This window comes from Pan paniscus, chromosome 19, assembly GCF_029289425.2.
Source record: "Pan paniscus chromosome 19, NHGRI_mPanPan1-v2.0_pri, whole genome shotgun sequence".
NCBI classification, from domain to species: domain Eukaryota; kingdom Metazoa; phylum Chordata; class Mammalia; order Primates; family Hominidae; genus Pan; species Pan paniscus.
Genome location: NC_073268.2, coordinates 19,320,273 through 19,333,192, shown reverse-complemented (window position 1 = coordinate 19,333,192; position 12,920 = coordinate 19,320,273). Strand labels below are relative to the sequence as shown.

At 44.5% G+C, this 12,920-nt stretch overlaps 1 protein-coding gene across 1 annotated transcript in view; it reads right to left on the bottom strand.

Moving 5' to 3' along the window:
- Positions 1-2,750: 2,750 nt before the first annotated feature.
- The window catches only part of LOC100988940 (leucine-rich repeat-containing protein 37A2-like), a 38,902-nt gene continuing 28,732 nt past the window's right edge, over positions 2,751-12,920 (bottom strand). The window contains 10 exon segments of the mRNA XM_063598927.1: positions 2,751-3,024; positions 3,130-3,205; positions 3,208-3,259; positions 3,338-3,392; positions 4,543-4,640; positions 6,133-6,237; positions 6,807-7,099; positions 7,102-7,176; positions 7,179-8,318; positions 10,264-10,472. Coding sequence (XP_063454997.1) covers positions 2,967-3,024; positions 3,130-3,205; positions 3,208-3,259; positions 3,338-3,392; positions 4,543-4,640; positions 6,133-6,237; positions 6,807-7,099; positions 7,102-7,176; positions 7,179-8,318; positions 10,264-10,472 — 2,161 coding nt within the window. The 3' untranslated portion in view covers positions 2,751-2,966.

Below are 12,920 nucleotides of genomic sequence, written 5' to 3'. Positions count from 1 at the left end.
TGCATCATGTTTGCCCTAATCAGATATCGCCTTATTTCCATCTTTTAAAAAATGCTTTATTTCTCTGGCAGGCTTCATCGGAATCACAATTTTCATTCATTTAGTAACTGTTGGCCTTGTATCCACCTCTCTCTGGCACTCAGGTCTCACTTAAGAGCTGGCTGTCTGAGCTGTGATTTGCGATCAGTGAGATGGAGACAGAGGCAGCCCTAGGCAGTCATGTTTTGTTCCACCTGACCCTGGGCGCCACTCCCCCTCCCAGGCTACAGGTAGGTATGGGCACCAGCCAGGGAGAGACAGCTCATCCATACTCTGGCCCAGCAGAAACTCTGGGCTTAGACAAAACTGCTCAATTGAGGACAAACTGGGCAAAGTAGAATCTTCCTTTGGGAGTTTTTAGAAATATGGTGGGGTGGCATTTGGGAATAATAAGAATTGTAGCTGGGCATGGTGGTACGCGCCTGTAGACCCCCAGCTCTGGAGGCTGAGGTAGGAGGATCTTTGGAGCCCAAGAGCTTGAGGCAGCAGTGAGCTATGAAGGCACCACTGCACTCCAGCCTGGGTGACAGATCAAGACCCTGTCTGAAAAAAAAATGTACACATTTGAGATGCATAAAATTTTGTTATATAAAAAAATTATAAGCATCGAAATGTGAAATTATGTAAATATGCCAAAATAGAAACCTGGAGGTGCTTGGAATCCAGACTTTGAGAGCCCAGCAGTGCAAGGATCTCTAGTGTTGGCTTTTTTTTTTTTTTTTTGAGATGGAATCTCGCTCTGTTGCCCAGGCTAGTGTGCAGTGGCCCATTATAAGCTCACTGCAAGCTCCGCCTCCCAGGTTCAAGCAATTCTCCCTCCCTCAGCTTCCTGAGTAACTGGGATTACAGGCGTGCATCACCACCCCCAGCTAATTTTTGTAATTTTTAGTAGAGACAGGGTTTTGCCATGTTGGCCGGGGTGGTCTTGAACTCCTGCCTCAGGAGGTCCACCTACCTCAGCCTCCCAAAGTGCTGGGATTACAAGCATGAGTCACTGCACCCGGCCTTGTCTTGGCTTCTTGTCAGCTCCCTGCTTATGTCCAACACTCACCCCTATTAGAGCTGGTGTGGGGAGCTTCTGTCCTGATGACTTAACAGTGTAATTAAAGTGCTTAGCGCTGTACCTGGACCACAGCTGGTGCCAATAAACAGCAGCTGCCATCATCCTCACCATCTGCATGTTATTGTTATATTAACTCTTTGATGGCAACCATGGCTTATCCCCCCATCTCCCCATGCCCTACAGCAGGGCAGTAGAATGGTTAAGAGGCTTTGAAGTCTAACAGTGCTAGCTTAAAACCCTAATTTGTCGCTTTGTATGTGTGGCTTTGGACACTTTGGGCAGGTCACCTACGTTCTTCGAGCCCTGTATCCTTATCTGTCAGATGACGACTTTTTTTTTTTTTTTTTTTTTTTTTGAGATGGAGTCCCATTCTCTTGCCCAGGCTGGAGTGCAGTGGCATGATCTCAGCTCACTGTAAGCTCCACCTTCCAGGTTCACACCATTCTCCTGCCTCAGCTTCCCGAGTAGCTGGGACTACAGGCTCCTGCCACCACGCCCGGCTAATTTTTTTGTATTTTTAGTGGAGACAGGGTTTCACCATGTTAGCCAGGATGGTCTCAATCTCCTGACCTCGTGATCCGCCCGCCTCAGCCTCCCAAAGTGTCAGATGATTTTAACAACTATGCTTCCATGACTTGCTGGGCTAGATGATATGACTGTAAAATGCCAAACCCATGGTTTAGCATCAAGTAAGCAAATTGTAAATGGTAGCACTGCTCTGCCTATGACTATTTAGTCTTGTGCTTTAAACTCAAATATTTGTTGGCCTACTGAAGTCACCACACAGAGAAAGATGCTTTTCATTCTCAGTAAAGAACTTTGGGAGATAACTGGGGCAGGCAGCAAGAGAACAGATGTCATATGTCTAGCATCAGCAAACTCATCAGAACTGATGGGCAGCTCACTTTGCTTAGAACCCACACCAGCACACACACGGGGCTGCTTCCCAGTCACACTGCTCCTGGGAAGGTAGGGGGGCTGCTGTTCTGCAATTAGCGCGGTTCTTTACCTCCTATTACCGAACTGCCAGAGTTCATTTGTGTTCAGTTAGGTAGATGACCAATTCTTGTTCATTCCTATTTTCTTTTGCTCACTAATGTGTTTAACGTTCACTAACCTACCAAATGTGATTAGCGACTTTTTCTTTGAAGATGGAGTGGAGGAATCCTAGCGCTTTCTGCAACATGCTACTGCTGTTATCGAACAGTGCAGATATGGAAGTGCATCAGCCGGGGATGGGGAGAGGCTAGGGCAGTACATGTGAATGGAGAGGTAGCCCCACCAGTGTGTTTTCTGAAATACAGTCCCGCAGAGGGCAGTCTTGGGAAATTACTGTTCTCACACACTCTTCTTGACCCTACCCCTCCGGCACCTCCCTGCTATCCAAGGGTTGGGATTTTTAAAAAGAAAAACAAATTTTAAAAAAAGCAATGTGAATCTTTTGCCACCTTGTAAGGGTGAAAAGCCCCTTACCAAGTCTGGATGAACATTCATGCGTGTGCTTGAGGGCTTGGGAAAAAGACAGGGCTTGGCCCCACAGTGCAGGTAGGCCCAGTGATCCTATGATAGGGGCCAGGAGACGGGAGGTCCCCTGTGGGCAGGAGTTCAAGTATGTGGTATTATATGACTGGTGCTTGATGAACCAAGGGAGAGGGCACCAAAAACAATGGTATTTAATTGTTTTCAGGTCTGGGTGACTAATTAGACTGGGAAACAGGGGCAGGAACGATGGCCCTGTGCTTGCTCTGCCCACTGCCTCTGTGGATGTGTGGGCCGCTGGCTTCAGTCCTGCTTTTCTTTCTGATGGGTATTGTTTATGCTATGTTTTCTTTTCAGGAGGCCTGAGGTGGGCTGGGTTCTCCTCCTATGGCAGGGCTTCGGCTTCACTCTCCTCCTCCTTCTCTGTTGGGGCTTCGCTGTCCCTGGGATAAGAATAACAATGCCAAGGTTTTCATTCTTGAAAGGAGCAATTAAGCTTCTCACCCCCTCCTCATTTTAGATGGGAAATGTGAGGGTCCGTCATTTACCCGGGGTCCCTGTTGAGGATCTTGTCCTCATTAGATGACTTCTTGTGCAGCTTCCATGCGTGATTATTTACTCTTGTGGTTTGTACATATCTTTAAGCCAGAGCGGCTGTCTGAATGAAAAAAGTCCATCCTAGAAGATAGAAAGGGAAATATTAATTTTGCATGTCCTCTGCTTTCCCTGGCCACAGCAATGAATCCTCCAATGTACCTGACTCTCCCTTCGTGAAGAGCATCTCCTCCCTGGCAGAAATCTGAAAATGCCCCTGGGGAGACACATGCACAAGACAGTGAGTGATGCAGCCATTTCCCACGTATCTCACAATGTACTTCTCTGGTCTTACTAGGACTAAATGAGTATCTCAGTCCATAATCACAGGGAGAAGAACCACCACAGACCACATACCTGGGGTCTTGAAAATAATTCCATGCATGTGGGACTTTCAGAAGCTCTCCATGTCTGTCCAGAAGGGCCCCACAATATACTGGGGGGACTTTGTATGTGGCTCAGCATGGAGCAGGGGCAGGATGTTCATTCCCACTCATCCCCTTGGCCAAGTGCCCTTGTGCAGTGAACAAACTGCACAACCATGCTGGGCAGAAGCATTTTATATCAGTCCCCTTCAGACTTAGTCTCACAGGCATCATTTGATGGGGGGTGGGAGATGAAGTGGTTCTTCCTTTTCTAGATACTTTATTCTATAAGTTGGATCACCTCAAGCAAATGCCTGAGTGCAGCTAGCCAAGTTCTCTATCTCACAGTCTTCATACGGCTGGCTGTCGCTGATGAGTGAGTGAGCTGTGAAATCAGCTTAAAGCACAACATGTTATTTTTGAATTTGAATAAAATAGGAAAAGGCAGAGTGCATTGTGTGACCATGGGGTAAGACACTCTCCCTTTCTCCTTCTCAGTTTTCCTGTCATAAAAGGACAAACTACTAAGTTCTCCGTAGTTAAAATTCTTTTTTGTTGTTTTTTTAATTTGAGACAGTTTGGCTCGTTCCCCAGGCTGGAGTGCAATGGTGCTATCTTGGCTCCCTGCAACCTGCGCCTCCTGGCTTCAAGCAGTTCTCCTGCCTCAGCCTCCCAAGTAGCTGGGATTACACGCCTGCGCAACCACAACCAGCTAATTTAGTATTTTTAGTAGAGATGGGGTTTCACCATGTTGGTCAGGTTGGTCACGAGCTCCTAACCTCAAGTGATCCCAAAGTGCTGTGATTACAGGCGTGAGCCATCCTGCCTGGCCTTTCTGGTTAAAATTCTGTGAGGTTTGCGTAAAAGGAATAGAGTGGGGGCGCAAAAACCAGTAAGATGAGAAAATAGTGTTTCCTCAGTTCTAGTATCCAGGGGAAAAAAAGAAATAAAAGAGAAAATACTGTTTCCTGCCACTTAAGAGGAAGGACTCACATATCCTACCTTCCATCAGCCTTGAAGGAGACAAGTGCCCTCTCTCTCACACCCGGTGGCCTTCCCTTCCCCTTTCCCAGAGCCTCCAAGAAGGCCCCTGGCCTGGCCTGATGCCCACCATCAGCAGCAATAAGCACCAAAACCTTTCTCCTTCCTATCCCTCCCCACCTCCCGAAAGGGCTGGGGACAGCAGGTGTATCCTTGTTAGTTCCATCATGAGATAGCACATTCCTAGAATGTCGTACAGATGTAAATTCTCAAATTAATCTACAAATTTAACGTAATCCTATTCAAATCCCAAGATAGTTTTTGGTGGTGGCTGTTTTTAAGACAGGGCCTCGCTGTGTTGCCCAGGCTAGAGTGCAGTGGTACGACCACAGCTCACTGCATCCTCGACTTCCCAGGCTCAAGCGATCCTCCCACTTCAGCCTCTGAAGTCTCTCATATGGTGTCCAAGAAATGGTGACAAATCTCACAAAGGGACTAGGCTCAGCAGGGCTGGAATATTCAGGGAAGGTGTCAAGAAGAAAGATGAACTTGAGTTGGCTTTTGAGAGATGCATAGGACTCCCACAGGCAGAGTGAAATAAGGGCATTTTAGATGGACAAACACACAGACAAAAGCAGAAATGCAGGTGGTGTGACTGGGGTATGGTGAGGGGCTGCTGTGGCTGGAATGGAGGGCTGCCACAATAATGGAAATGGTAAATGAGGCAAATAAGGTTGGACTGGTGGCATAGTGTCCAGGTTGCCAGCTTTATTAAATCACTCTTCCAATATGCTAGCACTGGCCTGTTGGGAAAAGTAATACATCATGTAATCGAACAAAAGACAAACAGAGGCAAGCTCCAGGAATGGGCACTGTAAACAGGACTTGCCCCAGAGTAGCCAGATGTAGGCTTTAGATAAGTTGATGCAGGCTGAGCATCTCTAATCTGAGGGGGAATGTCTCACATGGTGTCCAAGAAATGGTGACACAACTCACAGAGGGTCTAGGCTCAGGAGGGCTAGAGTATGAGACGTTCCCCCTCGCCTGTGAACTTAAAAATGTGGCCAACAATTTTTTTAAAAGATGGCTACTCTGTAGTGCTTTAACTGGACCTATTTAGACAATGCCTTACACACTGGAGGACCATACTGTGTAAATCTAATAAGTCTACAAGACAATACTTCTGTCTTTTGGCTCTCTCCTTCCTCTCCAGGGTGATGACAACTCCGTGAGGGTGGAGATTATACCTCTCTCATCATTTCAGCAACAAGGAAATAAATTAGTGGCAGAGTAAGGGTGACTTGATGAGTACATCCAATTGTTGACATAGTTTTGGGTGGAGAAATTTTGCTATTATATCGACTTCTTAAAATAGTCTAGTGGGATTAACTTGGTGTCAATTCACAGAGATCTGGACGCGAGGATCTTTTAAAAATCCTGAAATATACACTGCAGTAAAAGAACAAAGCATACACCTCAGCCTTAAATGACTGAAGAAGTATGTCAAGTAGCAGCAGGTGGGAAAGTGGCTTTGGTTTTCAGTTTGTGAGCTCTGAATCCACACAAAGACAGGACTGCATTCTGAAAACCTGAATTAATTTTTGTCCTTACCACAATGAGGCAGAAAAGTATAGTCGAAATCATTACTATTTCAGTCACAATTAATGCAAAGATGAGTTTTTCAGTATAGCCATATCCTGGAACTTCTTTTGTGAGCTAAAAACAAAACAAAACAAAACACCACAATGAGAGCTAATTATTCAAAATCCCAGTATTCCAGGTGAGTAGCTTACAGGTTCTTTTTTATTTTTTTGAAAGAGGGTCTCACTCTGTCACCGAGGCTGGGGTACAGTGGTGCAAACACCGTTCACTAGACTCGACCTCCCTGGGCTCAGGTGATCCTCCCACCTCAGCCTCCCAAGTAGCTGGGACTACAGGCACGTGTCACCAACCCAGATAATTTTTTTATTTTTTGTGGAGACAGGCTTTCACTATGTTGGCCAAGCTGGTCTCAAACTCCTGACTTCAAGTAATCCACCCACCTTGGCCTCCCAAAGTGCTGAGATTACAGGCGTGAGCTACCACCCCCGGCCTACAGTTCATCTTGTGTCCTAATTTATATTTCACTCTCTACATGAGCAAAGTGGGAGATCACTGTCATGACCAAAGTTACATGGCCAAGATAAGCTATGGCCTGGGAGTCCCAGATTCTTCTGTGTGGGCACTTTCCTGGGATATGCTAAATGATGGGAATTCTGGGTCTCATGTTTCTGTGTGGTCCTCACCTCAAGCGACTTCTCTTTCTGTTCACTCTGGGCTTCCGTGCTCTCATTAATGTAGTTCTCAGTCTTCCATTGGTCCGTATCCCATTCTATCTCAGATGCCTTTACTTCCTGCTGCCCACTGAGAAGCTTCATCAGGTGGCCTGTCCTGGAGATCAGCTTGGCACAGGTCACTTGCACATGGGCCCCAGAGCAGTCCATCTTCAAGGTCCGGATAACATGAGAAATGAGCCTTCTCACATTGTTGGTGGGGATAAGGGACTGTAGCTGCTGGGTTAGCTGAATTTCAAACTGAGCAATGGGTAATTGAAGCTTTTGGGCTCGGGGGACAGGTCAGTGCCCACGTTGTTGTATTCCCATTTTGTCTCAGTTTAACAGTTGGCCCTAAGTTGAATGCAGTCCCAGCGGAATCTGCCTCAGGAGGATGATTGTAGTTTGTGTTTTCAGAGATAGTGACTTCTGGCATGTTAGTGTTTTCCATAAAAACATTTTCTTCCAAGGCATTTCTTGCAGTTGTGTCTTTTATATTAGTGGTTTCTATAAAATGTTCTGAAGGAGCAGATACTTCCAGAAAAGGGTTTTCTTGAGGACTCAGGTCTCCTAAGGATGAAAAAGCCCCTTGTGAAGGGGAATTTATGAGGCTCTTCGCTGCAGAGAACGGAGGCCTGTTTGCGAGCATCAGTCTATTCAGATAACATTTCTTTCTGAACTTTGGACTCTTTTTGACCTTGGGTGTTCTGTGGGTCATGCGGGAGCGAGTTTTGTGAAAGCGGTATTTTTTTCTGGAATGTACAATTGGTTTAGAAGCCTTCATATTTGTAACTTTAGCCTTTGCACTTTCTAAAATGGAAATAGCGTGGGTTAAGTCTTTTGATCTGTCTCTCACCTGTGGTAGGGCTTTTGCAGGGCTGGAGGTAGAAGGCGCGCCCTTGGAGAAGGGTGTCAGCACAGAGACTGCTGCCTTATGCTCTTGGGTGAATGAAGGCTTGGTGTAGATGGCGTTTCCCGCTAACTTCTCAGGCCCCTGCTGTGTGTGAGGCTGTTCCAGCTCCTTTAGGGCTGGACTCCCGAGCCTTTTTTCTTCGGCAGCGTTCTCCATAGATGCCTGGGCACCCTGTTCCCTCCTGATGCTCTGCCTTCCCACCTCTTTGAAGTGCCTTTTCGGGATGCTCCTTGGGCCCATGAGGACTCTACTCACTCTCTACCAGTTTTTGCGTATAGTTTGAATCTTTGCCAGGCTGTTTCCTGTGGTTGGCAGTTAAATGAACGGTAGTAACATTGATTTCACATCTAGGTTTACTGCTGAGAAATACGGCAAGATGTAACTTAGTGCACTGATAACATCACTCTCGTCATTGGTGTCTAGCTGCTCACTCCCAAAGCCTGACAAGTTGATGCCACTGCTGTCTGAGGGCTCCTCCGGCTCAACAGTCAGCTCAGTGCTTGTGTAATTCTTCCGGGCTTGTAACACCTTCATGAACGCTCCTTCTGGATTCCCTACAGATTCTTCTTCAGCTGTCAAAAAAGAGACTGCTTTGCTCATGAAAGATGATGGGATGGGATGCATCAGTCCATAGCTGTACACCCCAGTCACACAGAGTAGGAGTCAGCAAACATTTGAGTGCCATTCAGAGAGAAGAAACACACACCCAATCCTAAACCTATGAAATGGCAACAACAAAAGGAGAAAATATATCTTTTGAAAACACGGCCATCTACTTGGAACATTTCATAGTGTGACATACAGTAACTCTGCTTAGGATTATTTCATTGATCCCCAGGGGCCAATTGCCCAGTGCTCAGTCAAAGCCCAAGGTGGAAGAAAAGTGCTTCCCTGATGAGCTGATGAGCTGGCCTCTCTGCAGACTGCTCCATACCCTGTGCTGTCCTGCCTCAGATGCAGAGAGAGCACAAGGCTCCCGCTCTCCTCGTCCTTGGTTCGCCTGTGTTCTTGCTACCATCACAGCTGAATGCAATGAAAGGCGGTCCTCTGAGAGGAGCAGGGTGGAGATGCTAAAGTGGAGGCCCCCTCCCATTGCTGATAGATCCTCATCTGGCATGCGCTCCACCCTCCCCATTCTCTGCTCCCACATATCGTAGCCCCATCACAGAAGATGCGACATGGAAAAAAGCACTGTGTCCACCCTAGTTCTTAAATTTGGGCAGGGATTTGGTGTGTATGTTAAGAGTTTTTCAAATTTGCCAGATTGTATGCCTATGTTGTTAAATACACAATGAATCTCTGGTATGATAGCAGTTTCTGGATAAACATTACTTGAGGTCCTAAAATGCAGAAGGGAAAAAGCAACTTTTGTCAGATGCCTACTTTGCTTTCATTTCATCTCTAATATTTTGGATGGGGAATCAGCCAAAGCTTCTGACTGCATGAAGGTCAAGCATGCCAGTGTGCAGCTGGGTTTCTTTTCCAGAATTAAAAGTATTTTGGGTGGTGGTGAGGGTCAGAGGAAGAAGTAAAGATTGTGAGAAAGTGGAAGAAGCATGGGCTTGGGGAGAACCCAGAATTGGGGCCAGAAGACCTGGCACTAGGCTACAGCACTTAGCACCTCTGATCTTGTTTTTCCTCATCTGTAAAAGGAGGTTAACAAAGCTTTTCTGCCCACTTCTTGGGGAGAAGGGAATAATATAATTGGTAAAAAAAAAAAAAAAAAAAAAAAAAGTTTTGAAAAATAAGCAACACTGACTTTATGTAACCAAGCATTATTAATTATCCACCCCATATCACTGGTAGATACCTGTATTCCAGCTATCTGGACATGAAAGCAGTCACATTTTAGAAGTCATGAAGTTGATGCTAATAAACCTAATCTACAGAAACACTCTTGAAAGCCCTTGAGCGTTTGTTCTGTGAACAGAAAGGTTTGAGATTCAGAGCAAGTTCAGAGTTGGATGGTCTAAGAATGGAAAAGCCCTCCATTCCATTAGAAGAGCCAGGTAGCAATTTCTGGTTATGGAACCAGAAGCTCTCAGGCTTCAAATAAAACAGCATCACTTGTACTCTTATAAAACTGTAAAAACAGAAAAACCAAAACCGTATCTACATCTGTCCTATAAGGCAGAGAATACTTGAGACCACATGAATTTAAAACCACCTTACAAACTACATTGCACTATATGAAGAAATTATCACTGTGGGCAAAGCATCAAGCAGAGAGCACAGTACACAGTGTGTGGAAGTTAATGTTATTCCCTAGCCTTCCCATTCCTTTGTCTTGGTCCTTTGTGCATATGGAACAGTTCTATTATTAAATTTTGTAATAGTAACTGAGAACCTGACTCTCAGCAAGGGAGTAGTTCAGAAATTGAGGGAGTTTAACTCTGAATGAGTAAATAAAAATAAAGCAATTATGTCATTAGCTTAAAATTTTATCATCATTAAAAATAAAAAGTTTAAAAACAAATACTTAATGTAACAATTTATCACCATGCAATTTGGACTCACGACAATGTATGGTGTTTGTCAGACATGCACTGTTGCAATGCAGCTTGACTGTCTTGCAGACAGCCTCAATGCTGTTTTTAAATTGGCAGAGGCAGCAGGCCATATGGCTAGGTAAGATCCTATAGATGAAAACAGAGAGCAATAAATTAGCGGTAAAGCGGTTACTTGAGTAGGTAAAGGAGGCAGCCAACGCTACCACAGGGGTGGGAAAAAGGTGTCATTGAAGCCTATGGACTGGACAGTTGGGTAGGAACCAGAAGGCCAATAGGAAGGAGGGCAAAGGTGCCCAACTGAAGGGTAAGCATGGCAGTGAGTATGGTATGCCTAGAATAAAGATGGTTGGGATTACAATTGGGTGACAGTGATTAGTAGTTTAATTCAGAAGTATCTCTTCCCAACTCAAAAGTCTCACTTTGGGCTGAAAGTACAGAGGAAGAAGGTAGACTTTTAAGAAGTCTGAATAAGCCCCCAACTTCTGGAGTCCCTTTCTCAATTCCTGTTGGGAGTGGGAAATATTATAAATTACTCTGGGCATTAAAAATAGCTTAGTTTAACCTGGATTGTGGAGTTAAAAAATAATAAAGATTGCATTGGTCAAATCTGGACAATTTGAGCATTCAAAAGAATAACAACAATAAGTTACAACATATTTAATATAAAGAAGAATCCACGAAGAGTGATATAGAAAAAGAAAGAGGGGGAGTTCTTCTTCAATGAAATAATGCCAGCTAGTAAATGTAGAAGGAATGACAGAATTTTAAAAAGTGTCACTTTGCAACCATCAGTGTAATACAAATTCATTCAGACAAGGATTATCATTGATGCACATTTGGGTGAAAAGACATTTGAGAACAGGATCTTCACTGAACTCAAAGTAACAACCCACAGATTATTTATTAATTACCAAGCGGAAAATTATTATTTTTTATTTTTATTTTGTCACCCAGGCTGAAATACAGTGGCAAAATTATACCTCATTGCAGCCTCAACCCCCCTGGGCTCAAGGGATCCTCCAAATTCAGTCCCCCGAGTAGCTGGGAGTATAGGCTTGCACCACCATGCCCAGCTAATTTTTTTTTTTTTTTTGTACTTTTGTATTTTCAGTAGTGACAGGGTTTCCCCATGTTGCTCAGGCTGGTGTAGAACTCCTGGGCTCAAGCAATCCTCCCACCTCAGCCTTCCAAAGTGCTGGGATTACAAGTGGGAGCCCCTGTACCCAGCAAAATAATTACAATGGAGAGATCTGGAAGATCACCTTAGTCAAGTGATCAAACTTAGTATTACAGGCCATCTGCAGTTACGAGGCAGGAAGGATACTTCACCTATGCAGTATTTTTCCCAAAAATGCTTAACTTGAATTTCATCATGAGGAAACAGACATATCCGGATTGTGGGACAATTTACAAGACAACTATCTTTGACTCTTAAAAAATGCCAATGTCATGAAAGATCAAAGAAAGTAGAAGCATGTTTTAGATTAAAGGAAATGAAGACATGACATGCAGTGCCTGATCTTTGATTAGATTCTGTACTATTCTTTCATCTTTCTGGCTTGTTTGAATTTTTTTCAATACGTAAATTTGGGCAAAAGAGGTAACCGAGACAATTGATTAATTTATTGTTGTGGCTTATTGGGGGCACTTTCAGAGAGATAAAAACAATCCCTGTAACTGAAGTAAAAGGTTAATCTTAGGCAGTATAGCATGGCCATTAAGAATACAGATTCCATAGCCAGACTATGCTTCAATCTCAGGTCTGCTAATAATGTGAATTTGGGCAAATTGTTAAATCTCTGTTCCTTGGCCTTGTCATTATAATAGTACCTACCTCTAATGAATTTTGAGGATCAAATGAATCAATACCTGAAAAATGCCTAGTGCACAGTGAGTGCTCAATAAGAGTTAACTATAATTATTATGTTGCAGAGGTTGTGGGGGGCCTTTTCTGAGTCCTCCAAAAGGATGGCTTTATTGGGGCCACATTGAGACTGTGAAAACAGAAGAGAGTTTCATGGATAGAAGAAGTCTATGAGTTGGGGGTATAATGTATAGAGTTTTAGATTAAAACTGCATCCAATGAGTTGGCCTGACACATCTTTCAAACCTATAGAGGAACAATCACAAGTGACTAGTATTATTCCTTTGGGTCCAGTGGAAGCCTCTGATCTTCATATGGAATGGACCCGGAACCGTAACCCAGCATTTTGTTATACAGCAACCTTACCTCTGCCACAAAGGCGTTTCTTTTGTTTATTTTGAGGCCGGGTCTCGCTCTGTTACACAGGCTGAGTGCAGTGGTGCAATCTTGGCTCACGGCAGCCTCTGCCTCCTGTGCTCAAGTGATCCTCCCACCTCAGCCTCCTGAGTAGCTAGAACTACAGGTGTGTGCCACCACGCCTGGCTAATTTTTGTATATTTTGTAGAAATGGGGTTTCACCATGTTGTCCAGGCTGGTCTCGAACTCCTGGGCTCAAGCCACCCTCTCTCTTTGGCCTCCCAAAGTGCTGGGATTACAGGCATGAGCCCAAAATTTTTGGTATTCTTTTTCTGCCCCCAACTTTTTATTTTAAACATTTTCTTTTTTTCCTTTAAGCCTTAGAATGGCTGGGAAACATTTTCAAATGGTATAATGAACACCTGTATAACTTTAATCTGGAA